This window comes from Lytechinus pictus, chromosome 3 (genome assembly GCF_037042905.1).
Source record: "Lytechinus pictus isolate F3 Inbred chromosome 3, Lp3.0, whole genome shotgun sequence".
In the NCBI taxonomy this organism is placed as follows: domain Eukaryota; kingdom Metazoa; phylum Echinodermata; class Echinoidea; order Temnopleuroida; family Toxopneustidae; genus Lytechinus; species Lytechinus pictus.
In genome coordinates this window covers 61,306,220-61,333,607 of record NC_087247.1, presented here as the reverse complement: position 1 = coordinate 61,333,607, position 27,388 = coordinate 61,306,220, and the positions used below count along the sequence as shown (strand labels likewise).

The 27,388-nt window shown below is 32.9% G+C and overlaps 1 protein-coding gene across 2 annotated transcripts in view; it reads left to right on the top strand.

Moving 5' to 3' along the window:
- The window catches only part of LOC129256856 (cytoplasmic dynein 2 intermediate chain 1-like), a 34,250-nt gene extending 8,771 nt beyond the window's left edge, over positions 1–25,479 (top strand). Inside the window, exons 7-28 of one of the 2 annotated variants that reach the window (XM_054895051.2) lie at positions 70–123; positions 867–941; positions 3,413–3,440; positions 3,905–4,131; positions 5,011–5,122; positions 5,681–5,772; positions 6,852–6,978; positions 9,897–9,973; positions 13,406–13,435; positions 15,304–15,383; positions 15,704–15,779; positions 17,431–17,644; positions 18,712–18,776; positions 19,056–19,107; positions 19,664–19,730; positions 20,169–20,256; positions 21,060–21,126; positions 21,760–21,818; positions 22,152–22,197; positions 22,530–22,707; positions 23,686–23,758; positions 24,503–25,479. In XM_054895051.2, coding sequence (XP_054751026.2) covers positions 70–123; positions 867–941; positions 3,413–3,440; positions 3,905–4,131; positions 5,011–5,122; positions 5,681–5,772; positions 6,852–6,978; positions 9,897–9,973; positions 13,406–13,435; positions 15,304–15,383; positions 15,704–15,779; positions 17,431–17,644; positions 18,712–18,776; positions 19,056–19,107; positions 19,664–19,730; positions 20,169–20,256; positions 21,060–21,126; positions 21,760–21,818; positions 22,152–22,197; positions 22,530–22,707; positions 23,686–23,758; positions 24,503–24,616 — 2,001 coding nt within the window. In that variant the 3' untranslated portion in view covers positions 24,617–25,479. The remainder of the gene's footprint in view (positions 1–69; positions 124–866; positions 942–3,412; positions 3,441–3,904; positions 4,132–5,010; positions 5,123–5,680; positions 5,773–6,851; positions 6,979–9,896; positions 9,974–13,405; positions 13,436–15,303; positions 15,384–15,703; positions 15,780–17,430; positions 17,645–18,711; positions 18,777–19,055; positions 19,108–19,663; positions 19,731–20,168; positions 20,257–21,059; positions 21,127–21,759; positions 21,819–22,151; positions 22,198–22,529; positions 22,708–23,685; positions 23,759–24,502) is intronic. The other variant, XM_054895052.2, reaches the window with a different exon arrangement.
- The last annotated feature ends 1,909 nt before the right edge of the window (positions 25,480–27,388 follow it).

The window sequence follows — 27,388 nt, the reverse complement described above, 5'->3', positions numbered from 1 at the left end:
TAGCAAGGTTTTTCTATGCAGCTCAATTATTTAGAATCTGCTTGATTATATTTTTGTTTTTGTTTTCAGGATTATGATGATGACTTTGAAGATGATGATGAAGAAGAAAATGAAGATCCTGTAGTAAGTTTTTGTTGATATCTGTTCTTTTGTGTAGTCTTGTGGAAATTCTGGGTCCATCCAGGTTACTTAGTAGCAAGAAATCTTTTGCAAATGTGATCTAGGGTAAAATGCTCACCAAAATCTTATTCACATAAACTGTGAAATCTCTGGATGCATATCATAAGGTGGGCAATGCCATGAGAAGATCTGACTCCCTATATGTGGAACCTTCCTGAAATGCTTTGGCTCTGTTTTTGTAATGTGAAAAATTGTAATGCTTTCAAATCATTGCTGGACCAGTGAGAAAAATGGGGGTTGGACCTTGAAAAAAATGTTTATTAGTTTATATGGAATGGCCTAGATTTATGCAGCCAAGCAAATTTTAATGACGCAGAATATAATATAACATGTTTTGTTTATTTTCTGTATAGGAAGAGACCAAGTCAATTTACACAGAGAAACAATGTTAAACTGCAGTAAATCTTTGTTTGTTTTCCAGCCCCTCCCCAACACAAACTAGTAGTAGTAATTCTGTGTTTGTACCCCAGCCCCTCTCAAACACAAGTGTATATGTGTGGGGGGAGGGACTTTGGAACAAACACTGAATTACTACAGTTTGATATTGCTTCCCTTGTTTATATACATTTGAATGATTATTGATTTATTAAAATCACATAGTTTATTGATATTCATTGAAATGCTGTGACATTTCTTGGGTTTGAATGATGATATCTTTGCTTTGTGTATTGTGTCTTTTTTCTCAGATGCCAAGTGAGATTGATAACCTAAGGAGGGCAATGGCTGCTGAGAATGAAGCTTTGAGACGAAGTGCAGAATCAGTAAGTATTACTTACAAACAGTCAAATGAAATACCATTGGCTTTACCGTGAAAACTTTGATCTATCTAATATATTTTTTTTTGCATGTAAAGATAAAATCAGTTCTAATGTTTCATATTCTATCAAAACCTGCCCCTTCCCTCTCCCCTAGAAAAACAAAGTTGTCATTATAAACAGGTAATTGATGGTCTCTTGGAATACCTTTACTGAGTTTCCATTATGTATGAATTGAGTTGATATTTGCATATAGGTCAACCCAAAAGTCATTCACAAATTTCAAAATTGCATTGAATTTGATTGAAAATTGAATTTTCAGTGTTATTGTTAATATTCCACTCTAGTCCATATACAATAATCAAAACTTCTTGTAAAATATTTAAGGTGTCGCATTTCTCTGTGGGAGCAAAATGCAAGTCAAATGAGATTACTAAAAGTGCATTGTGCACTGTAGCCACTGTGATTTGCCCATATGATAACTGCATGATAAGTATAGACTGTTGTGGACAGATTAATTTTTATGTCCTATGTCAGTGTCATAGAATAAAACAAAATACATAAGGATACAATATGAACATCAATCAAGTTCATATTAATTTGTATCAATTATTATGAATCTTCTGTTCAATTTGATACTGTTATATTGATTGATTTGATATCTTATGTTTATGATTTAAAAAATGAGCAATTAACGTTGTATTTTTATGGATAAAAGGAAGCAAGCTATGATGGATGTGGAATATGGAGTGACAGAGGGAGATTTTCAATTTTAGAAATAACTGTTTGAAGTTTATATGCCAATAATTGTATTATCTTTTCAAAGGTCTTGGGTGCTATAGTTAAAAAAAAATCTGACTTTGAATGAAGGATTTTCCAAAGTTCCTCTTGTAATGCGATGTTTTCAAATATTCTCATTGATTTAAATGCAGTCAGGGTTCCCACGGTCATGGAAAATCCTGGAAAATCCTGGAAAAATTTGTGGTCCTGGAAAGTCAGGGAAAAGTCAGGGAATTTGGAAAATTTGTGAAAAGTCATGGAAAAGTCATGGAATTGCATTTAACTCATGGCTATGGCAGCTTTCCGTTTTGTCATGTCTTACAAAATTCTCTCATACTCAATTATCATACTCTGCTATTATAATTGGTGTTCATAATTTCCATTTTTCCCAGTTTTGTGACATCCCAAATTCTAAAAAACTCCTGGGACATTTTGTAACCAGTTTTGCGTTCTTAGATGTTTTTAGAGAATTTAAATTTCAAGTTTTGTACAAGTTTACTCAACATTCATGGCAATTAGTTGACATATCAAGTCACAACTGATCAAGCACTACCAGCATGGCTATCAGAACACAATACATTCAAAAGGTTCTGAATCTCTTAGTTACACAAGATGTTTCAATTGCTATTTTAGCGTCAAATAATGTGTCCTCTCTGGAAAAGTTACTTGAAAATGAAGTTTAATGAAATACCAAAATAGGCATCAAGTGTCCAATTTTCAAGATATCCTCATTATTTTTAGAGCATATAGAGAAATACACTTGTTAATTTAGCTGGTGTACTCAAGTTGTATCACAAATGGCCTCATTTTTTGTAATGTAGAATGAAATGCAGCACTATGTTGAGAATTTTAGGATGAGGATGTCTTTGTTAGCCTTTTTTTTCATGTCACCTTATTGTAAAACTTACATGTCACTCTTTTGTAATAATTGGCTCATGTGTGACATAGTTATGTAAAGTGTTTCATCTTCATATAATTCAGGGTTCCCCCAGAAATTTGAAAACAGAATTCCATGACTTTTATTATGTGGCAGTTTTGTAGTAAAGGTGAATTCAGGATCCTAATTTCAATATGCCTGGAAAATTTGACATTTACATCTATTGTATAGTTCACTTTTGTGACAAGATCTGCATGCTATGCTCTGAAAATTTGGAAATAGTTCATGGAAATCTGTCAGTTCAAGAAATTACATGAGTATGTGTTCAAGACAATTTTGAATCTTGATGTTGGTGAAACGAAAATGGTACTGTACCCTGGTCAGAAACAGACCATATACCAATGATAATACATGTAGATGTACATGTCATGAGTAAGGTAGTGGGTGGAATGGATGGCTGTGAGGGAAGGTTATGGAGGCCATCATAATGTGTCTGATTTTGGAAACCGTGCCAGAAAAGCAAGTCATGGAAAGCAGCAATTAAGTCATGGAAAAGTCATGGAAAAGTCATGGAATTCTGTTTTCAAATTTCTGTGGGAACCCTGGCAGTTTCAGAAGGCATATGAATGAAAAAAAATATAAACATGTAAATTGTTGTTGGTTGAAATAGATATAAATTAATAAATTGAAGTTGGTCATATTTTCTATAGGTATATGTCTCTGCTTTTTCACTAATTCATAACACGTATTGAATTTGTAAATAAGGGATTACATGTATTATGTATCTAATATACGATATTTGACATTGTTCCTTCTTTAGCGTGACTCAAGATCACAACAATCAAGTGGTAAGTTTCATGAGCTGCCATTTCATACAATTATTTCCTTGTTTTAGACATTGTTCTACTTTTGTTTATCCGAATTGTATTTTTCCCCGCCAAAATGACATTGAAATAATCTGGTTGATATCTACACTGTAGTTCTCAATAAAGTGTTTGTTTTTAAAAATCAGCAAATGTCATTCATTGTCCTGACTGTGCAATAGAAATGGCAGATGATGATGGTGATAAGAAGGTATAATAATTAGAAATATTTTTTGTCATAGCTATTAACACAAGAAAAGTAATATTAGAGGTATGATAATAAATTCAGTGACGTAATCTTTGTTTATAAATAGTGTTTATAAATAGCATTCAGCAAAATGATGTCTTACATTTTGGAATGTGGAATTTAACACCTTATGGTTGTTTATTAATGCTGCATTGTGAGAAAAATTGTGACAGATGCTAATTCTTGTTTTTTTTTTTTGCAGCAAACACCCGACCAACCACTTCTCGAACAGGGCGTACCTTTATTAATTTTGTAGCAGCCAAGCAGCGTGAGATTAGTGATCAGGTTTCTCAAAGGACTAAGAAAAGAGGTCAAGAACTCATGACCTTGATTGACCTTGACTCAACAGGTTTTGATATCTTTGATATGCCTCCTGTTAGGGAATATGACCGCTACATTGCAAGCTTTGGCCGCTCAAACACTAAACAGGTATTTCATGATATCTGTATTTGACATTTCTTTTCAAAAACTCACCTTGAGATTTACTTCCAAATGATACATATCAGGCAAAACTCAAATGCTTGATTGCATATATATATAGGCAGCTCAGCTAAGGCCGGGGTAATAATAGCAAGCTCTTTGTATCCCTGGCCAAAAAATGCTATTCAAGTCCAGCTATTATTGTTATTATTAAGTTTTGTTTGATACCAAGTTCTCATACTAGGATAAATATTTTTTATGATATGGGAGATTTTACAGTATTATTCAATTGATAATATGTATGGAATTAGTTTGGTGTATTTAAACTTTTTACTCTAATTGTAGCTAGCACCAAACTCATATTTAGTTAACAGGTATATGAAAATTATATTTTGATTTAATTTAGATTGAATCCATCCATATTACATTGTTCAAAATATAATCTGATATAGAAATACTCTGACGTTAATTTTGTTCATTGTGGGCCAGGCAGCCACTGTGCAGTGCCAGATCGATGTTGCTCTATCCCTCAAATCGTTAAATGCCAAACAAGGGTAGCAGAAACTCCCATCTTTTAATGTCGATTTGGTCTGACATGGCCGGGGCTTGAAACTCTTGCTTGTGAGACGGATACTCCAACTGAGCCATAATTACTTGGCTTTAAAGTCATTGAACAGTGAATTAAATGTGTGTTTCTCTTACGGATTTCCATCCTCGATATTGCTTTTGAATGTATTACAGTTTGCATCTCTTTTGGATGATGGATGTGGGTTTATTGTGTAATGCTGAATGGGATGCAGTTGGTTGATGTGGCAACCTTGCATTTATTGTAAAGGTATGAGGTCAAAGGTCAAGGGATTGATGTTCATTGAATCTCATTCTATTCAGGCTTTTGTACAGTGCAATGATGATAACTTAGATCGTGATATACAGACTGAAGAGATTGATAAGAATGATAGATGGACCCAACATCCACAGGAAGGTAGTGCTGCTACAGGAGGTAAATTCAAATTATAACTATTTTCTAGCTAAGAGGAGGAGGGGGAGGGCAGGGGGCATTAGGCTTAGTAAATTAGTTTTCATAAAGATACCTTTATCAACATGATTTTTTTGGATGCAAGTATGTAGGTTTTCATTTACAAGCAATGCTATTTAGTGAAAGCTTGCCAGTTCTATAAGAGATAAATGTTATTCACTGTATATTACATTTGTTATATATTTTTAGTTCTACATATATCTGCATAAAACAATGGAAACTTATGTTTTTTTTGTGTGTTATGGGTAATATCAGTTTTAAGCAGTGTTAAGCAGTTTGTATCCTCTTTTGCAAAGATTACAATTTTCTTTTACCCAATCAATTTGATTGTTCCTAAGGTTATAGAATCAATTGATGAATTGAATTGTCATTTCACAAGCTGTTACATATCTTCTGTGAATGAGTGTGCTTGATGAAACGTCTGAGAAAAAATTATTTTGTATTTTTCCCCAGGTTCTCTGATTTCAGTTTATTTTTTATATTATTGTCGATATAATATGATTATTTAAAAATCTTTGACAGGGAGCAATGTTAAAGAAGAGGGTGATGAATTACCACTAGAAAGAGAGACAAACTCATTACAATTCAATCGCTTTATGGAGAATGCCACTCAGGTAATGTAAAGAAAGATTTGATCTTTGTTTGTTTGTATGTAGTAACTCTAAAGAATCTTTCTGATTTGAGATACTTGTCTCAGGGTCACATTAGGTGGTAGAATATTCATATCTCTTCATCCCTATCTAGGCCGGGTTATTTTGGGAGTTCATATGGCCGGGGGGGGGGGGACTCCCAGGCCCCCCCTTGAGATCTCGGCCGTTGGCCGCGCGATCATGCCGAAAATTGGCACGCAGGTTGTCTAGGACATAATCTACAAAATTGTATAGTAATTTTTTCATGCAAATTGCTATTACTGTAAGTGATTATGCTAATTTATGCATAATTAGTATGCAAAATCATACTTTTCCCTCTAACTCCCTAAATAAAGCTCCAAATGTTCTAATTTTTGGTTTAGAAACTCTTCGTGGTGTTCTTAGCAAGTGTACATGAAAAAATTGCGATATCAGATCAATTTCTTATGTATTATATTGTTTTTTGCAATTTCTTATGTATTCCTATGTTTTTTGGACCTTTTGTTTTTCACTGTTTTTTCAATGAAATTTGTTGGGGACTTTTCTGAGATCATAAACAGCATAATATAAATACATTTGGACCAGCAAAACTAAAAATAACCATACATTTATGATTTTTGGTTAAAAACACAATTTATATTGACTTTGTACATGAAATCACGTTTTTGAGCAATTTTTGGTCTGACATGCACTTACATAATGTTACGTAATTTCGGAAGCGCGTACCCGGGTGACGCAAAACTGGTCTCAAATGTTGCGCAAGACTTAGTAGTAAAAAGTCAGCGAGCGTGAATTGTTGAGGGCCCCCCCACCCCCCGGCCTGGATAGGGTTAAGAATCTTGTATAAACTAATCTTTTAATTGGACAAAAGTTGAGTTGTAATTTCATAAATGCCTAGAACCCCTTTTCCCAAACGGGGCATTGAGAATATGTGAATACACAGTATTGACTTTTGAAATAAAGTAATACTACCTCTGTCTATTAATTTTTTCACTTTGTCAAATGTTATTATTCCTCAGATTTTGACCATGTTATCACATTTTACCCCATATTTTTGTTATCAGCTGATCTCTGTCCTGTTAGATGAGCAATTGGCCAATAGAGTAGGAGGCAAGCTGGAGAGTAATAAGAGGAGTATTGTATTCAGTGATGGTTATACACTTATGAATACTGGTACACCTATACTACAAGGTATTGAGGTTTGATTCATTATTATTATTTTTTTGCAAAAGTAATCAGGGTCTTTTAATATAAAGAGATACAATTAGTATTTTAATAATATGATTGTGATTTTTTTGGGGCCATTTATGATAGACTTACAATGAAATGAATTGTACAAATGTTATGTTCAACATTAATAAACACTGAAATTTATTATGATTATTATTAGATTGTTTTATTATGAAACAAGTTGCCTTTTAAGTGTGAAGCAGTGGGCAAAGAAATTTATTTTTATAAACATATATTTTCTGTCAATTGTAAAATGCTTTAACCCTAAATAGACTGGGCTATTTCGACGCCTAAGAAGACTGGGGCGGGGGGCTGATTCAGCCCTCCCTTATGATCTCGGCCGTCGATCGCGTGATTGCGACGAAAATTGGCACGTGCGTTACCCATGGCATTACCTACAAAACTATAATATCAAATTCTGCGAAAAATCTCATTGCTCATTAATTATGCTAATTTATGCATAAAATCATAAGTTTGCTCTAATTAATAAAATAATGCCCCTAAAATGCTAATTTTTGTTTCACATACTCTAGATAAGCATCTGATCAAATTTATTTTTCAAAAATTTCAACATCACATTTATTTTCTTATATATTCTATTGTTTTCTAAATTTCTTATGTATTTCTGTGCTTTTCGACTTTTTGTTTTTTATTGTTTTTTCAATGGAAATTGTTGGAGACTTTATTTTGACCATAAACAAGATAAAATTAATTGGTTTTAAGCAAAAGGAAAAATAATGATACTTTTTATGAATTTTGGCTAAAAACACTATTTGCAATGGATTTGTACACAAATTCACGTTTTTTGAGTAATTTTGGGTCTGCATGCACTTATGAAATGTTGCGTAATTTCAGAACCATGTACCCGGGGGTCACAATTTTGGTCTCAAAAGTTGCACGAGACTTGAAAGTAAAAAGTCAGCGAGGGGCGCGGTAACATTTTTTCGAGCGGCGGATTTATTGCGAAAAATGTCGAGGGGAGGCTGAATCAGCCCCCCACACTCTTTTTAGGGTTAAAGTTATTGCACTGGCAAGGCTTACTTTTTGAACAGGTACCTATATGTGTTTTAAATGTTATAAAATGGCATGCCTTTCCCTTGCAAAAGCTTGTACCATTCTGCATTCAACCATAGTTTTTTATCAGACAGCCAAGGCTAAACTTTTTATCCTAGTTACATACCAGTTAATTTTATATTCATATACATTTTTATAGTCCATCATATAATTTTTCAGAAGAAGTTTCATACTCTAGCAATTTTAACCAGCTTTCATAAGAAATCTGTCATCTTAGGCAAAGGATACAACTCATATTGATTGGGCAGCTTGTTTGCATCTGATGACGACAGAAAACATTGCTGTCGTTGCAGTATTTTTAAATATTTTTATACAGATTACAGAGGGCCAAATAGTATGGCATATTTGCATTCTTCTCCTATTTCTCAGTAGACATGTGCAAAATAGTGATGACCTAATATACAAATAGTGATGACCTAATATACAAATAATGAATGCTTGTGAGTGCAATGGACAGAATACTTCATGAGGTAAGAGATGAAATGATCCATTCAACGAGACATAGCCGAGTTGAATGGATCATTCATTTCATATTTCACCAAATGAACTATTCTGTCCATTGCACTAATGAAAAGAACATTCATTATTTATTTTATATGACACCTAAAAGTGACATATAAATTTGAATGCCAAAGTGCATATAGAGCAAATGTGGTCTGTTGATTGTCGCATATGTACAACTCTTGCACTGCAAACACAAATGTTTTTTTATGTGTAGCACCAGTGGTCTCGGCAAGCGTGCAATGGACAAAATCGTATGGATGATGACATTGTAAAATCAAATGACAAGGATCTATCTAGGTGTCATATAAAGATGGTTATAACATTACATTAGTGTTGGGAAATTGAAATAGTCCATATCTAAAACAAATACTGTGGTTCTGAATATAACCAGGATTGTAGTAGTCTACAATTGCAACTAGGGATACTTTAACTTTGACCTATCTAGCACTAGCATGTGCTCATACAGAAAATATTTGCTACCTCAAAATCCTTGATCAGATGAGAATAGGTTATAAAACAGATTCAAGCATAGCCTTAGCAAACATTAGTATTTTGAAAGGTTCAATGCATCATTTTTTTTCTCATCGAAACCAAAGATGATATTTTTCAAACTAAACTTGACGTGTGCCTGAGAACATTCATTTTCTGTTTCCGTCCAAATTTCTTTACTAAATTTACATTCATAATAAAAGTGTACAATATCTTCCAACTCCTTATTACAAAATAATTTTTTTTCATGTTTAACAATCTTCATCTTATATAATTGTTTATTCAGAAATAATATCCTATTTACTATCTTATATATCTTAAATATGTCTTAAGTAAAAAGAAATATCATGATATGGTATTTTTCAATTTTTGTATTATCAGGAGGGTCATCTAAATATCGATCCCATTTTGAAAATATTAAAGGAACATATTTTGTTTTTCGAAGCAAATTTTTATAGATATATTTACATCCTTTTCTGTCATGTACTAATATTTTGATATGTGAAGGTATCAAAGGATTTTCTATATTCCTCTCACAATTTTCAACATTTATTCGATATCGACACTTTATTGTTTGATTTTATAGAAAAATAAGACAAATAATTCACTTTAAAATAAAATTTGTGTTCACATTCATCATGAGTAAGTAAATGCCCCTTATCATCAATCAGTCATTAATAAATCTAATGCCCTTTTCATACCACGATTTAAAAAATACAGACTTATTACCAATTTGAATACAATTGTTTCTCCACAAAGGGTAAGTAAGCCAACTATCGTAAACTCTTAGCTATCTTTGTCTTTTCTTGCAGGGCGTTCTATCGTCAGAGTAGTAATTCACCCAGTTCAAACAAACCTAATCATCACCATGCATTCTATGCCTAAAGCAGTAAGTTATTCATTCAAATATTTCTTTGGTTGAATGAGTTCTGGTACATTGGATGAATTTTATCATTTATCATTTTCTTGTAAGAAAACAATATCAAGAAAAGAATTGATAATGAAATGAAAATGTATATCGTATTTATAACCACTCCCCCTCCCCCAGTAAAATACAATTTTTTACCAATTTCTACACCATGTATATGTTTGTAGTCCTATCTGAAAGGAAGTCTCAGTCCACTTGTAAATTATCTTATATATGTAATTTAAATTACTGAGCAATATGTTCATTATTCAAATGAACTTTTCCTGATTAAAAAGTTCTTAGATTGTTTATATATTATGCACTATGATAACTCAACTGTATGTTTATATTAGTAATCAAAACAAATCCTGCTTTATAGATATTAATGTCAAGCCACTTTTTATCACCTGGAAGCTGTTTCATAAATTTGTTTTTAAAACTTTCATGTATGGAAGATTTATGAACAAGAATATGATGTGGCAATATGTGAGCCTTACTATTTAATATTCAACTTATAAATTTGATATGATTATATTTGAAGTTTGGAAAATAAAAAAACTGCTTTGTTCTGAAATACAATTTTACAGGATGTAAATCAAAGATTTGCATATTTCAAATTTGAGTGGTTGAAAAACCCATTTTTATGTTTCAATATTTTCGTTTTTCCTAAAGTTATTTGTAAAGTCACTCATTATTTTACAAAATGCATTTTGAAATAGCCTCCAAATCTATTGACACTTTTTTTGTAATTGTTGTGTTGTTGATGAAATGATGTTTGAATGATGTTCTAATTCCAGTCAACTGATTGTGTGAGCAACTTTTGAATTAATAATTGCACTTTTAACCCGCCCCCCCAAAAAAAAAAAATTTTCTAGTGCAAATAACAAACAATAAAAATATACATAGACTTGGCTAAAATGTACTTCCAATAGGACAAAGTTGCTTTCTAATAATTTTTGTCTCGCCTGCATAGCAGTGTGAGACTATAGGCGCCGCTTTTCCGACGGCGGCAGCGGCGTCAACATCAAATCTTAACCTAAGGTTAAGTTTTTGAAATGACAGCATAACTTAGAAAGTATATGGACCTAGTTCATGAAACTTGGCCATAAGATTAATCAAGTATTACTGAACATCCTGCCTGAGATTCATGTCACATGACCAAGGTCAAAGGTCATTTAGGGTCAATGAACTTAGACCATGTTGGGGGAATCAACATCAAAATCTTAACCTAAGGTTAAGTTTTTGAAATGTCATCATAACTTAGAAAATGTATGGACCTAGTTCATGAAACTTGAACATAAGGTTAATCAAGTATCACTAAACATCCTGCATGAGTTTCACGTCACATGACCAAGGTCAAAGGTCATTTAGGGTCAATGAACTTTGGCCGAATTGGGGGTATCTGTTGAATTACCATCATAACTTTGAAAGTTTATGGATCTGATTCATGAAACTTGGACATAAAATTAATTAAGTATCACTGAACATCCTGTGCGCATTTCAGGTCACATGACCAAGGTCAAAGGTCAATGAACTTTGGCCGAATAGGGGTATCTGTTGAATTACCATCATAACTTTGAAAGTTTATGGATCTGATTCATGAAACTTGGACCCCTTGGACATAAGAGTAATCAAGTATCACTGCACATCCTGTGCGAGTTTCAGGTCACATGATCAAGGTCAAAGGTCATATAAGGTCAATGAACTTTGGCCAAATTGGGGGTATTTGTTGAATTACCATCATATCTCTGTAAGTGTATTGGTCTAGTTCATAAAACGTGGACATAAGAGTAACCAAGTATCACTGAACATCTTGTGCGAGTTATAGTAGGTTTCAAAGTCAGCACTGCTGCTATATTGAATCGCGTGATGCAGGTGAGACCGCCAGAGGCATTCCACTTGTTGTTCTTATAACTGCATTGCAGAAGTAGAACATACATGTAGTTGCTCCTTTCTTATCACAGTGTTGGCACCGTTGTCATCATCAAAATTTTAACCTAAAAAGTTTTTGGAATGTTATCATAACTTTGAAAGTAAAAAACCTATTTTTAATTCAATTCAAATTTTCATGAAACTTGGACATATTGGTAATTATATTTGAGGTTTGGCATGTTGTTGTATAAACATAAAGAACTTAACCAAAGGTTGAGATTTTAGATTATGAAGTTAATTTTTAAATTTAAGTCCCTTTTCTATGAAAATTTGTCATGATAATTTCAGTTTTTTTTTTAAAGTCAATTAATTCAATTTTTTATATTTAATAAAAGTCTTTTGAGATGTTTATCAGAGATTTAAGAAATCACATGAAACCAACAGAAATGTTACCATGTTCAGTAAATAAAGTTAAAGAATTACAAACAAAAATGAAATTGTATAGATTATTTTTCATATTCTATGAAGCTTGTAAGCAAGGAATATCATGTATTAATGATTATATGAGTAAACTTTCAGGTCATTGAACTCAAGATCAAAGGTAATTTCCTGTCTAAGACGAAGATGAAAATTCCCCCCCCCAAAAAAAAAAAAGGAAGAAAGAAGATCTCAAAAGAATAGCTGATGCTATTTCACTGTCAGCATTGCTGACAGCAATACTGTTGCTGTCATTGCATTTCACTGTCAGCATGAGCATTGCTGTAGTAATGAATTACATTGTGAAGGGGAGAATGCTTGTTTTTTTTATATATAATACTGTAGATTTCATGACTTCCAGAATTGGTTCAAATTTTGATTAAATTTTCAGTTTTTAATATATGTTTTTCTTGTGTTTTCCCTCCGAACTTTTCATTCATTCATCTTTTATGATTATTTTTGTCTATTCTCTACCCTTTAAATTCATTTTGGGGATACATATAAATTCTGTTTTCTTCTCTTTTGGTCTGGGTTAGCTGCATGCTTATATTTTTCTTCTTTCGTATAATATTTTCTTGAAAATCACCCTTGTTGTCTTTACATACAATTATGTAATCAAACTTCTGATATACTAACAATGAACTATCCTGTCACTCTATCACTGCTGCTGCTTCTAATACTACATCTTCTACTACTACTACTACTACTACTACTACTGCTGCTACTACTACTACTACTACTACTACTACTACAACTACTACTACTACTACTACTGCATGTACTTCTACTACTTGTACTTCTACAACAACAACAACAACTACTACTACTACTACTACTACTACTACTACTACTATTACTACTACTACTACTACTACTACTACTACTACTACTACTACTTTTTCAATTCATATGTATTTTATGTAACTAATATATTTTACTGTGTTATTATAATACTCTCACTCCCTTTTGTTTGTAATGTGATTAATGCCCCACTTCTACCACTCACTCCATATCAACTGTTAAACACCATTCCACCACTCACAATGTGTGTGCTGTGTTGCACAGGATTTAATGAACATTGATGACAAAGATTTGGTGAGTGTCAGTTACTCCTTTCTTTGAAATATAAACAAGATGCTTAATGTACTAATTCTAACAATAACCTGTCAACATGGGATTGATTTCAGCAGAGTTGAAGTTACAGCTCATTCCAGTTTGATAGGACCTCACGTATGTTTAGATCATAATTTAACTTTGATTGTCATGTGTGAGGCAATTGTAAAATTGACATTATTTGAATTTTTCTGCCTTAAATGAAATATAAAAGAGAGGCAAATAGGGTCTTTAATAAAGTTCTTTATTAAATTGAAAGGACTAATTTATTTTAGTAATTCACCTATGTAAAAAAGTATATGGGAGAAACTATTATCTAGCTGTCAGCCTTGACTCCATTCCTGATGTGCTTGTGTCAAACTAATAAGATTACCCTTTGCCCTAAAACTGTATGATTAGCTATGTGAATGGAACAGGTCAGGTCAATTGCTCCACATGTAGCTCAAGTCAAAATTGACTGATAAATATTGGAAGCAGTTTAGAAATACAAGGAAGTTTTCTTGAAATATTGATCGTTGTACATGTATGAGCTTGTACATGTATATTCATATCCAATGCAGATAATACAACACCATCTCTAATCAGTTTTAGAACCATTTTCAGTTTGCTTCTAAAATTGGAGATGAGCTGTAAGAAAGAGATAACAGATATGGGTTGTCTGGTTTCTAATTTAAACTGTCCTATGTTGCTGTAAAGGTGTTGGTGGGAAAATCAAATCATTTCAACAAAGGATATACAATGTTTTTTGTAAAAAAAAAGAAAGAAATGATTAGAAAATTATGATTTTAGGATTTGAAGATTCAAAATAATTTTTTGCCGATTAGTTTTTAATTCAGACTGCATATTTTGCGTGGAATTAGAGGTGGACACTTCATTCATATTTCTTATCAACACTCCGTGTACATCAACATTATATTTCATATAAAGCATGAATATAGATAGAAACATCATGATGCACTACTGTACATTCATTGTAGCAATGTTACAGAATGTGTGTTGATAATAAATGTAGATAGAATATGCATGTTATCTTCATTTGCATGGGATAGTAGAAAATAATATAGTATTGCATTCCTCCTTTTGGGTATATATATAATGTATATGTTTTGAAAATTATATAATTGCATTATTAATTATTACCATGACTTGAGTGACCATGGTTACATATTGACTAACATAATATATTTTTCTTTTTCGAGGGAGATGGTGTATATAACAGTGTACCTTAATACATATATGATATATTTGAACAGGGTATTGTCATACTATATAATTTAATTATGAAAAAAAACTTATGAGATTACAGAAAAATGATATATACCTTGTCATTCAAAGATGAAGATGCAGTTTTCAGTTAAACAAAATGTTTATCCCAGATTCTTTAAAATATCATTTCATCTACATTAAGCTTTATTTTTCAGTTATTTTGTTAGAAATTTTGATAGATTACATGTATTATTAGCAGAATTTCCATGAATATTTGCTAGAAATTGGAAGTGATGTTAGGACTTTTCTGGGAACCAAATAAAAGGTTTATTTTGTTTATTTGTATCAGTATTACTTGTGATTTATTGATGATTCTAGACCTCAACTATTTAAATTTGTTATTTCCTCTTCAAAGTTGAACCATCTATCATATATTTGTCCATCTTCTTTAAGGAGAATAAAAATGTAAAATCTGATAAAGTAAATGTTTAAATCTTTTTAATTGGGATGGACATCAAAGAACCTTTCCAGCAAGTCAGTCAACTTACTTCCTGTCAGTAAAGAAGGGATGATATATATACTCCATGCCAGTTCATGATTACATTTCTACTGAAATGCAATTGTTTATTTTTTTATATTTGTAGAAAGTGCTAGAGAAAGCAGGCTTAACCAATAGAGGGCTATTGTGTGTTTGGAATATTAATGAGCCTTCAAGACCACAAAAGTAAGTAATCATCAAATAACTCTTTATATGTTTGTATCATATTCATGATACTGTTCTATTTGACATTTATCTTTTTTAAAAATCTTGGATGAATATACAGGTATTTCCATATGGTCCAACATCAAATCTCCATGATTGGCAAATCACCATTCATTGATCACATTTGATATTTATACATCAAAGTTGTTCTATAGTATCTCTCTCTGTTTGTTCATCATCAGTAAAATATTAAACTCTGGCTTATTAGAGCTTATATAAAGTATAGCTGTGATTAAAGTATGATAATTCTGACAATTTTTTTTTATATTGCTCACCACTAGGATCCTGGTGTTGAAGTCTGTTCCTACAACATGTACCTTTAGTCCATCCAAGGCAACAATGGCTTTCTGTGGAACAGTAAGTCCTTCTATCCTCATTTCGGTTTCATCTACGTCATGTAGCTTACTATGATAGATGGCTCTATTTGTGGTAGTCCCAATATCAATCATATCTACTTACAGTAACATTATTAGATCATACATTACGTCAAACCCCCGTTTGGAGAAAGACCGCAGTTCAGATTGCAAACTGCGGTTCTATACCCCATTTTGCGTTTGTAAATCCCAAAATCATTTTCAAGCCCAGGGGGCCGTTTCATAAAGCTGTTCGTAAGTTAAGAGCGACTTTAAGAACGACTGGTGATCCTTTCTCGCGCGCTAAATCATCGCCAATGGTGTGTACCATTTACCGCAAGACAGGATCACCAGTCGCTCTTTATTTACGAACAGCTTTATGAAACACACGCCTGATCAACCCCGCTAGGCCAGGTAATCCCCGCTGTCTCAATTTTACCTCCACAGGCCAGATTATGAGCGTTGAGCCAAGGACAAAATGATAAACAATAGCTGTGCTATTATGTAAGACTTCTCTGCCTGTAGTAGGACCTTCGGAATGAAATTATTGTATTCAATATTTAATCACGTTTTCAAAGGCACATTGTATTCAGAAATCCAATGTTAGTCAATTTTCAATTTCGAACGAAGAAAATCGACCTCGAAATAAGGAAAGTAAGTGAATTAAAATGACGGCATGCTTTGCAGGGACCGCGCTCGGGCTGTTGTGTTATCTTTGGACCGAGGTCAAGAAACAGGTGTTTTGATACTTAAATTGCTTGCTTGGGGCAGTTATGGTTTGTCATACTTGGAGAAGTGAATTGATTGAGGGAAACTGGGGTATAGTGTTCTCAAATGGAGGTTTTCATCATGGGCATATCTGTTTGTTTCAATCTTTACGTTTCAAGTAAAATCTCTTAAGTTTAAGAACAGTATTGTGAACTGTACTTCTGTTTGAATTTAGCAATGGTTTAATTGATTAAAGGAGAATGAAACCCTTGAAACCAGCTGAATTCATATCAAAGAGAAAAATCAAAGAAACATATTGTTGAAAGTTTGAGGAAGATTGAATGAATAATAAGAAAGTTATGAGCATTTGAATATTGAGATCACTAATGCCATGTAGATCCTCCCATTGGCAATGCGACCAAGATCTGTGATGTCACACACGTACAACTCCCTCATTACTTTAGTACGTATTTCACTTATATTCTCACTTTTATAGAGTCTATCACAAGGTGAGGTGTTCTCTTTATGAGAGGACAAGTACAGAGGTTTCACAACATTATATCATTGATGAATCGTTTGTCATATGATTAGAATGAGCAAAAAGAAATGTTTTGGGGTATATTTTCCGTGTCCAAAAGGGAGAGTTGTTCATCTGTGACATCATAAATCTGGTCGCATTGCCAATGGGAAGATCTCCATAGCATTAGTGATCTCGACATTTAAATTTAAATTTCTATTGCTAGTCCTATTTTACTCAAACTTTTGTTGATCTTATTTTTTGATTTTTCTGCTTTCACAAAAGCTAACTTGCTCCAAGAGTTTCATTCTCCTTCAACAAAACTTGAAGCATATTTGTATTGTAATGAAATGGCTTGTTAAACATTTTCTGTTGATAACCTATTCCAGAAGTGCTTAATATTGGATTTTTTAAATGATTCCCCCCCTAGGTTGATGGTTCAGTATGTGTATGGGATCTTAGAGAACCCCCCAGTATGCATCAGAAGTGTGAGTTTGGTTGGGGTCATATAATGGTTAGAGTACCAACCTATAGTACAGAGGCTGGTTGTCCTGAGGAGAGTCACCATAGTAGAGTGGTTGCTATGCAACCTATCGTCAGCTCTGATGATGCACAGAAAGCCACATCCAAGTCAAACCTAAATGGTAAGCAGAATGGTATGAATATAGGTTCAGCAGATATTCAGCTTACATATATTTTCAGGATCTTTGAAATATTTTATTGTACTATATTGGAAAGTGTTATACAATGACTTTGTTAATGTAAAATAAACAAAAATCATCCCTTAATGGATATACATGCTAAATAAAAATGAATTAGTGATATAAATTATTATCTCTCTGTATATTCACAACAATGTGTTGTTTCTACATGCACCAGTAGCCATTATATTGAATTCAGAGAAAATAACTAAAATAGTGATTTATTTCAGATATCTGTATGTGTGATCCACTACAGATGGGTGTTTCATAAAGCTGTTCGTAAGTTAGGAGCGACTTTAAGAACGACTGGTGAACCTTTCTTACGCGCTAAACCATTGTCAATGATGTATAGCATTTACCAAAAGAAAGGATCACCAGTCGTTCTTAAAGTCGCTCTTATCTTACGAACAGCTTTATGAAACACCCACCAGGTGTATCATTATTTATCAAACCATAAGAGACAAGATTAGCAATCATATAGAATCTATTTTACCATTGTACTGAGGTTAGTGGTCATTGTGCCATGACCATGGATTGTTTGCAATAGCTCTATTGTTCTATGTTGTGTCTTGGTTGGAGTACAATACCAGTATCATCATCATCTACCTATTTCAAAGAACTTCATTTATTGCTCGGTTTGATGACCAATACAGTTACAATACAGAACAATAGATTGAGCGTTGAGTTGTAATCAATAGACCAAATGAGTTGTATACTGCCCCATGGGGTAAGGTGATTCTAATGATGTGAAGAGTACATATTTGTTTCTTCTGATAGTTTTGATTATCAAACAACATAGGCCATCACCAGCTTTGCCCTATCTTAGTATGTGATTACATCATTTATGAAGTTTGAAATTTGAATGGTTTGTAAACATCACAATTTATTAGAATTTGCTTTGAATTTACTATCTTTCCATCTTCAGGCTATTGCTAAAACTGGGTGTAAAAGGAACTTCTGATTGTTATTATAATTAAAGAAGTTTATGATGTTTTTTTATTGTCATCCAGATGACTCAGTGGGATTTTCCTTTCAGTTGGCAACTGTGGATGAGAAAGGCACTATCAGTTTCTGGGTATGTTCAGATATTTTCTGCTATTTATCATATCATATGCCTATAAAACATAAATTATTTTGCTGCAGAATTTGTAAGATAATTTGTTTAGAACTAATACATTGGAGAAGAAATCAACACAATTTAATTATGTTAACCATCTATTTCATGCAACTTTTCTGAGCTGCAATTGGAAAAAGTTGTTGTTAACAGCAATGTAGGTCATTCACTTGACTCACCTTCTGCTTCCCCTGGGATCATTAATCAATGTTTATTAAATTTTTATAATTTTAATTGTAGGTTGTCATAGAGATTGACAAGCCTGATGATGCTGGTTCAGAGTCTGATCTTGGTAAGTATACATAAATGTATTGTTTATTATATAAAAGGCCCAATTATGTAATTGATTACATGACTCGGGAGTCAATTTGCATTCAAGCTAGGTAGTAAGAAAGTCAAACTGTCAGATGGACCCAGTGTAATACATATTCTATCTGGCAATTTCCTGAATTATTGCTAATGAGGTCAAGCAAGGTAATACTGTCTTCTCTGTGATTCATATACTATATACCTTGTTAGAGCTTGTTGTTTATTTGAATATGTGTATTGTTGCAGTGTTATACAACCCTTATAGCAGCAAGACCTATCGACATTACAGCCTATAGGCTTTAATATTAGTTACCAGTGTCCTACATATGCAGTATGCAATTGGGTGACCTTTGCGACCTTTAAATTGGTTCCATATTGTCAGGTTGGCTGTGATATTGATCATCCAGCGATATTGAAATTTATACATAAATATAAAGAGGCGAGTTCTTAGATATATGGGATAGAGGTCCTGTGATATATTTACATAGCAATTTTCAGTTATGACATGCTATAAATAATCTTGATATCTATTTTGACAGGCTTGGTACCAGGGGGTAGAGTCAAACTCATCAAAAGTTCATCTATACAACTGCAGATTCCAACGAGGTAGGCCTTTCTCCATTCAGTTGAATTAAACCTACATTATGTGTTAGGAGTAATTTTCAAAATGCTTTGTACATTGCAGAAGCTATCTTTCATGATCTCTGCAGTTAAGGGCTGTTTAAGTCTGAAAAGAAGGTCAGGATCTATTACTTCAGTTGACTTTGCAAAGTTTAGTAAATTTGGTTTTATTATGAACATATCAGTATTTCAAGATGTTATTGTTATCAGTAAAGCAGAGTTCCTTGATCATGAATGCTTATCATTCTGACAGTTTAAAATTGAATTTTATTGTAAATTTATTTTCAAAGGAATCGGGGCAACCAAATTGATTCTTAAAATTATATTTTTTTATGTCTTACTGCCATCAGAAAATAAAGCATGCCTCTTGACCTGTACATGCATATAAATTTTGTATTTCAATTGATATGTTTTTTACTACAGGGAACTTGGACCTACCTATCAGCTGAAAGTGACTGATTTGCAGCTTCTGCCCTCCAATCCAAATCATTTCTTTGTTGCAACAGATGCAGTAAGTATACAAACCAAACAGTTTATGAGCTTCTTCAACTTTTCAGTCTGCTTTACATGTGTTTGTTTTCTTTTGGTCTCCATGTATGTATATATCTAAATGTTCAAGGATGGAGCTGCTTGATGTGGGATAATAACCAGCATATGTTTATAATTCACAGCTAGAGTAACTTTCATCATAGCATACCGGTATGAATATAAATAGTAAAAGACTGTGGAAGTCCAATGTGCAAATGTTGTGATAGAAAACTTGTGTACATGGAAGTTAGTGTGCTGTTCATGTGGAATATCCCAATGAATGATTTGGGGATTTTGTTTTGAATAGAATAGCTATGGGGTTTATGAAAGGGCTGTCATACTGACAGGAAGTGTCACCATTGTTGATACAAACAATACATGAATACACCCAGAGAAAGGGAGGATTAAGACTTCTTCTCACTGAAGGTTCCATATGAAAAATGGTAGAATGAAAAGCAACTCTTGATCCTGATTGAATACACTGTGACAGAGAAAGTGTTTCCATGATGCTGTATGGTGCAGACATCGAGGGATTCTTACTGAACTTGAGCCAGGCATTTGTCAAAACCTCGTGTTGGTTGAGTTAGCTGTTTTACTCAGGAAAGGGTTGAATATTGTAACTCAGATAAACACATTCATGTTATGCATTTTCATTTACAGGAGTGAAATTCTTGTATCAATGACATTATCTAATCTAATCCTTTGTGCTTATATCCCACGAATTAGAAATAGATGACATACATGTGGTAGAATTAAAAAAAAAATGTTTGATGTTTTTATTTGCAGGGGTTCATCTCACATGGGGCACGGAATACAGAGAGGGTTTCCCCCAAGTACTTTTTGACCAATGATGGTGAGGGTTAGATCTGTGTGTTTTTTTTTAATGATACTGTTCTATATGAAACCAAAGTCAGTGTATCTGTCAAACTAAAAAAAAAAAAAGAAAGACAGATTTCATCAGTGATAAGGTCTATGGTCTCATAAGCTTAAAAACTAAAGGGATGGTTTTAGATTGATTGCATTGATAATTATGTGCAGTCAATTTTAAAAATCAGTTGTCTGATCAGTTGCTAAACTTTGTGTTACGGATCCCAGAAAGTTATATTTGTATTAGTAGATCTTGTATTTTTGTGATATTTGTCACACACAAAAAACCCAAATCCAATCCATCTACCACAAGTTATCATGTGGTTAATTTACATGTATGCAGAGCAACAAGTAAATAAAGAATACACTGCCTTCATTTCCCATGGGCATGGAACTTACGTTCGTTAAGTGGCAACCTCTAATTTCCTATATGAAAACAATTTTTTTAAGAAACGATTATGATACACACCAGTATAGAACTTTTTTTTGTCCAAAAATTAAATACCACTTGCAAAAGGCATATTGCAGTTGCTCATTTGGAAATATATTTTGATTATGATTTCTGGAAGATCTGTGTTTATAATATTTTGAAGTCAATTTTGTTGACCTTTCTTTCTAGGTGTTCCAGTTGGAGTCAAATGCATAGACTTCTCACCATTTAACCTCCCATGCTTCTTGGTAAGTTAAGTTAGTGTCCATATTTACATGTATATTAGACTGCTTACTAATAGTTCTGAACTTCTTTGAGTTTTATACATGGGCATAAATCTATGATATCATACTTTTCGAGGGGGGGGGGGGTGAAACAATAATTAATCCGCCCCCACCCGAACAATACGGTCACCGCTTGAATTTATGCAAGTGGTTTTATAGGTTTTACTCAATAAAATTCAGTTCAAGTGACTTATATGTAACCATTTACAAACAAAGTCACTTCTTTCCTCAAACTAAATTATACTACTAAGATAAATATATTATACCTCTCATTTCCTTTCATGTTTTCCACCATAGGCTGCCAATGGAGATGGGAGTATACAGCTCTTCAGTTCAGAAAGAGGTGAGTATATTTGAGCATGTATATTCTTTATGGCTTACAACTATTTGGGGGAACTGAATAAATAAACATTGCATGATTTTAGAAATGATAGTCAATAAAGTGTGAAAAATGTGAAATATCTACCAAAAATATTGTTACGGAAACAATATTGGCAGTTTCATTGTACTTCTATTTTAGGGGCAAAATAGAATATTCATTCTAACTTTGAAACTGTGTACTCATTGATTTTATTTTAAACTCGGAAATAAAATGTAGACAAGCAGTAATCTATAGAAGTTTCCTTTAGAAAAAGGAACAATACATTGTATGCACTTAATTCTTTGTTTATCAAGGTACTCCTCTTGTGAGTTGGCCTAATTCCACACAAGGAATGTCCATAGTAGCAATATCATGGTCCAGATCCAGACCATCTGTATTCTTTGTGATGGACATTGCATCCAAGGTCTATGTTTGGGAACTACTAGAGAATGACTCTGGACCGGTCAAAACAGAACAGTTTACGCGTGGAAGGTAAGTTCATGATTGTCATGAAGTGAGTTTGTAGATCATACATTAATATGATTTTGATTCTAATGAATTCATACATATTAGTGGGTAGGGCATATTCAATTATTGATGGGGCATGGGATATTTGCAAAATATGCAATTAGTGGTTGTCTTATAATGATATATATAAAATCGGAAATGTTTAGTCGAAAATAAAAATTAAAAGGTGTACACTTGCATTCACATAAATAATTCCTATTTTCTCACTTAAAAAAAATGTAATTTTGTCTGAAATTACTTTTTTGTCTCGCCTGCATAGCAGAGCGAGACTACAGGCGCTGCTTTTCCGACGGCGGCGGCGACATCGAAATCTTAACTAAGGTTAAGTTTTTGAAAAGGGTATTCAAGTATTTCTGAACATCCTGCCCGGGTTTCAGGTCACATGACCAAGGTCAAAGGTCATTTAGGGTCAATGAACTTAGACCATGTTGGGGAATCAATATCGAAATCTTAACCAAGGTTAGGTTTTTGAAATGTCGTCATAACTTAGAAAGTATGTGGACTTAGACATAAAGGTAGTAGTGTATCACTGAAGATCCTGCCTGAGTTTCAGGTCACATGACCAAGGTCAAAGGTCACTTAGGGTCAACAAACATTGGCCATGTTGGGGGTACTTGTGGAATTGTCATCATCACTTTGAAATTTTATGGATCTAGTTCATGAAACATAGACATAAGGGTAATCAAGTATGAATTATTGTTTTGCACACATCTTGGGTCACATGATCATGGTCAAAGGTCATTTTGGGTCAATGGACATATAATAGTACCGGTATGTTATTATTATATGAATATTTTCTTTTGAGAATAATTATTCATTAGCTGTTTTCAAAGTCAGCACTGTTGATATATCGAATCGTGTAATGCAGGCGAGACTGCCAGAGGCATTCCACTTGTATTATCAATATGTTACGAATCATTTTCATAATGTTTGAATATTCAGGTTATCAGCTCTTGCTCTAGCCAATGATCATGCAGCTACAGGATGGGGTGTAGCAGGTAGAAAACCAGAAATGGTGAGTAACTCAACATGTTAGTGTTACTAACATCATTCATCACATATATGGGGTGTGTCAATAAATAGGAGATCCAGCTATGATTGATTTTGAAAAAAAAAGAATTATGAAACTTATTTTACTAAATAGACTGACTTACCAACATTCTAAAGATATTAGGTGTGTAGGACTATACATCACTGAACAACATTGTTCAAAGAGGGTGGTGCAAAATAGCAGGTGGTTTACTTCTACTGTACATTGAATAGGTAGATTGTGGGTGTGTGAACAATGCAAATTCGTGTTTGGTTTATCAACATATAAGTGGAAAACGTCTTTTTCTTATTTTGTAATCATAGATTTTGCAGTGTAAAGGGTGATATACAAATTTGCAGAATGTATTGTTACTGTTAAAGAGAATTGTATTACATGTATGTTGAAGCAAGGGCAAACCATAATGTTTTTGTTAACCTGACAAAACATAGTAGATACACAGTTAATATTTCTATTGTATATTCATATATGTGAATGGAATTATTGATATTGGGGCATTTCTTGGAGGGATATGCATTATATTGCATTGTTTGTTGAAAATGACAAATTGAAAAGATACATGGTCTCAAGCAATTAGCCTATTGGAACCAAGTTATCCCTTATCAATCATATGAGGTTAAGAGAACTAAGTAATCAAGAGGTTTATAATCTCTTATTCCATCTATTGTCATGGTTGATGTATTTATTTTTGTTTTTTGTTCTCCTAACCAGATTATCACTGATAATATGGGTTCTTTGGATGTACATGTTCTCAACTCGCGATTCTCATCTGCTATTGGAAGTGAGTTAGATGCCTTCAGTGATCTTCTTCAGCAGCTAATATGAGGAAGATATTACTGATGGTTGCTGGTAGAAATACAATGAAACCATTTCCTTGGATCTTAAGTTAGGGCTACATGATATTGCTAATTTAGGTATTTGATTATCATCATTTGCGATATCATTATTATATTTCTCTATGAATAATTGTAAAGGTATATTTATGTGTCAATTCTTCTCCAATGAACAGATGAAAAAAGAGCTAATTGGGGTCTACAATTTTCTAACCCTTTACTTTGGACCCTGTTAAGTTAGATAAGAATAATGATGATCTTGGTTTAATGTCATTTTCTAAGTGATTTGCAGCAGTTTGAAAACCCTCCTATTATACAACATGAAATGTGATGTATCTTTTACTCAGGATCACCTAATCCATGTAATGTCAATCTTTTATCCCTATTTCAATTAATTTCTATTCCTTAGTGGGTCATATTTTGAAATTTCATTCAATAAAGAGATTCATTTTCATTTGGCTGTGCTTTTGCAGCAAGTGTTCATCCATGAAAATGATCTTTTTTAACAAAATGTGAAAAACATATCTCATTCCTGAGAGTTTAGTATTCTGCAGTAGAGCTGAAATTTTAATGCTTGAATTTCTCGTTCTCATTTTCATCTTATTTGTAAAAACCATTTCTCTAACTCCCTCATAACACTAATCTGTTATCAAATAGTATGAGTTATGAATTTGTTGAAATGGGGAAGAAAAAGTACTGTATATGAATATGAAAAGTTAAAATATGCAAAGTGTGATATGAGCAAGAACCAAAATGTACTTGGATTGTTACAATAGATGGATGAAAGGCAACTGTTTTGCAAAGAAAAACATAGTATATTACAAGATGATAACATTTTTATGGGCACCTTTTTTTTTACAGGGATATTATTTTTTTCTTTTTGAATGAAGAAAGGGAAAATGCTTCATTAAAAAAATAATCTGGTTGATTATAAGGTACTTAAGACATACATGTACACTGAAGTATATTGTTGGTGGACTGTTTAAACTGTGTATCTCAAAATTTATTTTTGAAAAGAGCACAGCTCAGAAAAAGCTCTATTGTAGAATTTTGACACATGAATCATTGCCACACTGACCAGAACTAATTTTTTGAGATGAGAGGATTTAACAGCCTACCAATGATACTCTAAGCACTTGATAGAGATTATTATTACCCTGCTCATCGGTTTCAATTAGTATTTCAGATGTACAATGTTTGTATACATTCTCTACCACCTGTGATTTTTTTCCCCTCAAAACAGAATAACCATAGAAATGTTATCTTGATTGATTAGATCTAGCATGTTGTTTATCAAGCAAAATACTAGTGCAATGAACATGCCAAGTGTTGAAACATGTGTGTGTGTATATATATATCAGTATAACTAATGCACCTTGATTCTTTTGTCCGAAGAATGTACATATTTGTAGAAGTTAGTGTCTAATTTTCATGAGTCCAGTCTCTTCTGTATTGTGTGAAATACAGGAATTCAAAATTAAAATCAAAGCTCACTCAAAGTTTGCTACAAACTTTGTAACAAATGATTCTTGATATATTTTGTGTAAAATCTGTACATTTATGTCAATAATGAAGAGAATTTACAAAGTTTATATACATCATTGTAAATAGAATATACCTTTTAAATATGTGTGGAAAAAAAAAATTAGAAAAAGAAGAAATGGAGAATCTTTTAGACTTTAAACTCAGTTATACATCGATTAGTAATAAATCTTGTAGTGTTATGTTGTTGGTGAAAAGAAAAGAATTGCTATATTCTTTAATCATATTAGGAGAAACCATCATACTTGCATGTAATACAGTAGAAATCATTCACACAAGGACATTCCTGCAAGACTCTACGTCCCTGGAAAGACAAGTAATGCAGGCTCTTAACATCTGTCTCGGTAAGGCTGGCACTCTCCAGCCCTCAAACTTTGAGTAGTAATTGTAGGGGAGATCGGGTTAGTTGGAACATTTTTGACAAAAATGGTTGTAAAATCCAAATAGATTTTATTTGAGAAAATCAATATATCAGCTTGAAGTATATATCTAAGGGCTTCAAATGTACCCCATAAAATGTTTAACCCTATGATGGTTACTGAAAAAAAATCAAACTTGAACAAGACCATCGCAAGCGTTCCAACTTACCCCATATCGGGGTAAGTTGGAACACTGCAGGGTCAATTAAGAAATATAAGAAAACTACTTATAACCGTAATATTACATGGTTTTAGCCTATTTGCTTTATTTTTTTCAAGTTCAAAATATTAAAAGTGGATTTGTTGAACTTCATGTTTTCTATTATACAGCCACTCACACAAGCCGACTATGTAGTAGAATTTGTGTGCGTTTGACTTTACATGCACTTACTGCCGTAAGTGTATCAGCAATTTCATGCACTTCTGCATCAAATTTACATGACAAAAAGTAATCGTTTATATTTTTTAAATTAATTATGCAAATAAACATGAAATTTGCCCTAAATGTTGAGGGTTTTTGCCTTTAACTCTATATATTTATTTAGCTAGTAGAATGCTAATTTTGGTGAGAGTATCAATTTTTACCTTTATAACAAATATTTAAAAAAAAATATAATTTCTTATGTATTTTTTGTTTTTTAAATTTGTATTTCTTTATTTTTTTTAACCTTTGTTTTTTTCCGATTAACTTTGTGTCGGGGATTCTTTTGCGATCATAAATAGCATAAAATAAATCCATATGAACCAACAAAAGTAAAAATAATCATACATTTATGATTTTTGGTTGAAAAACACAATTTGCA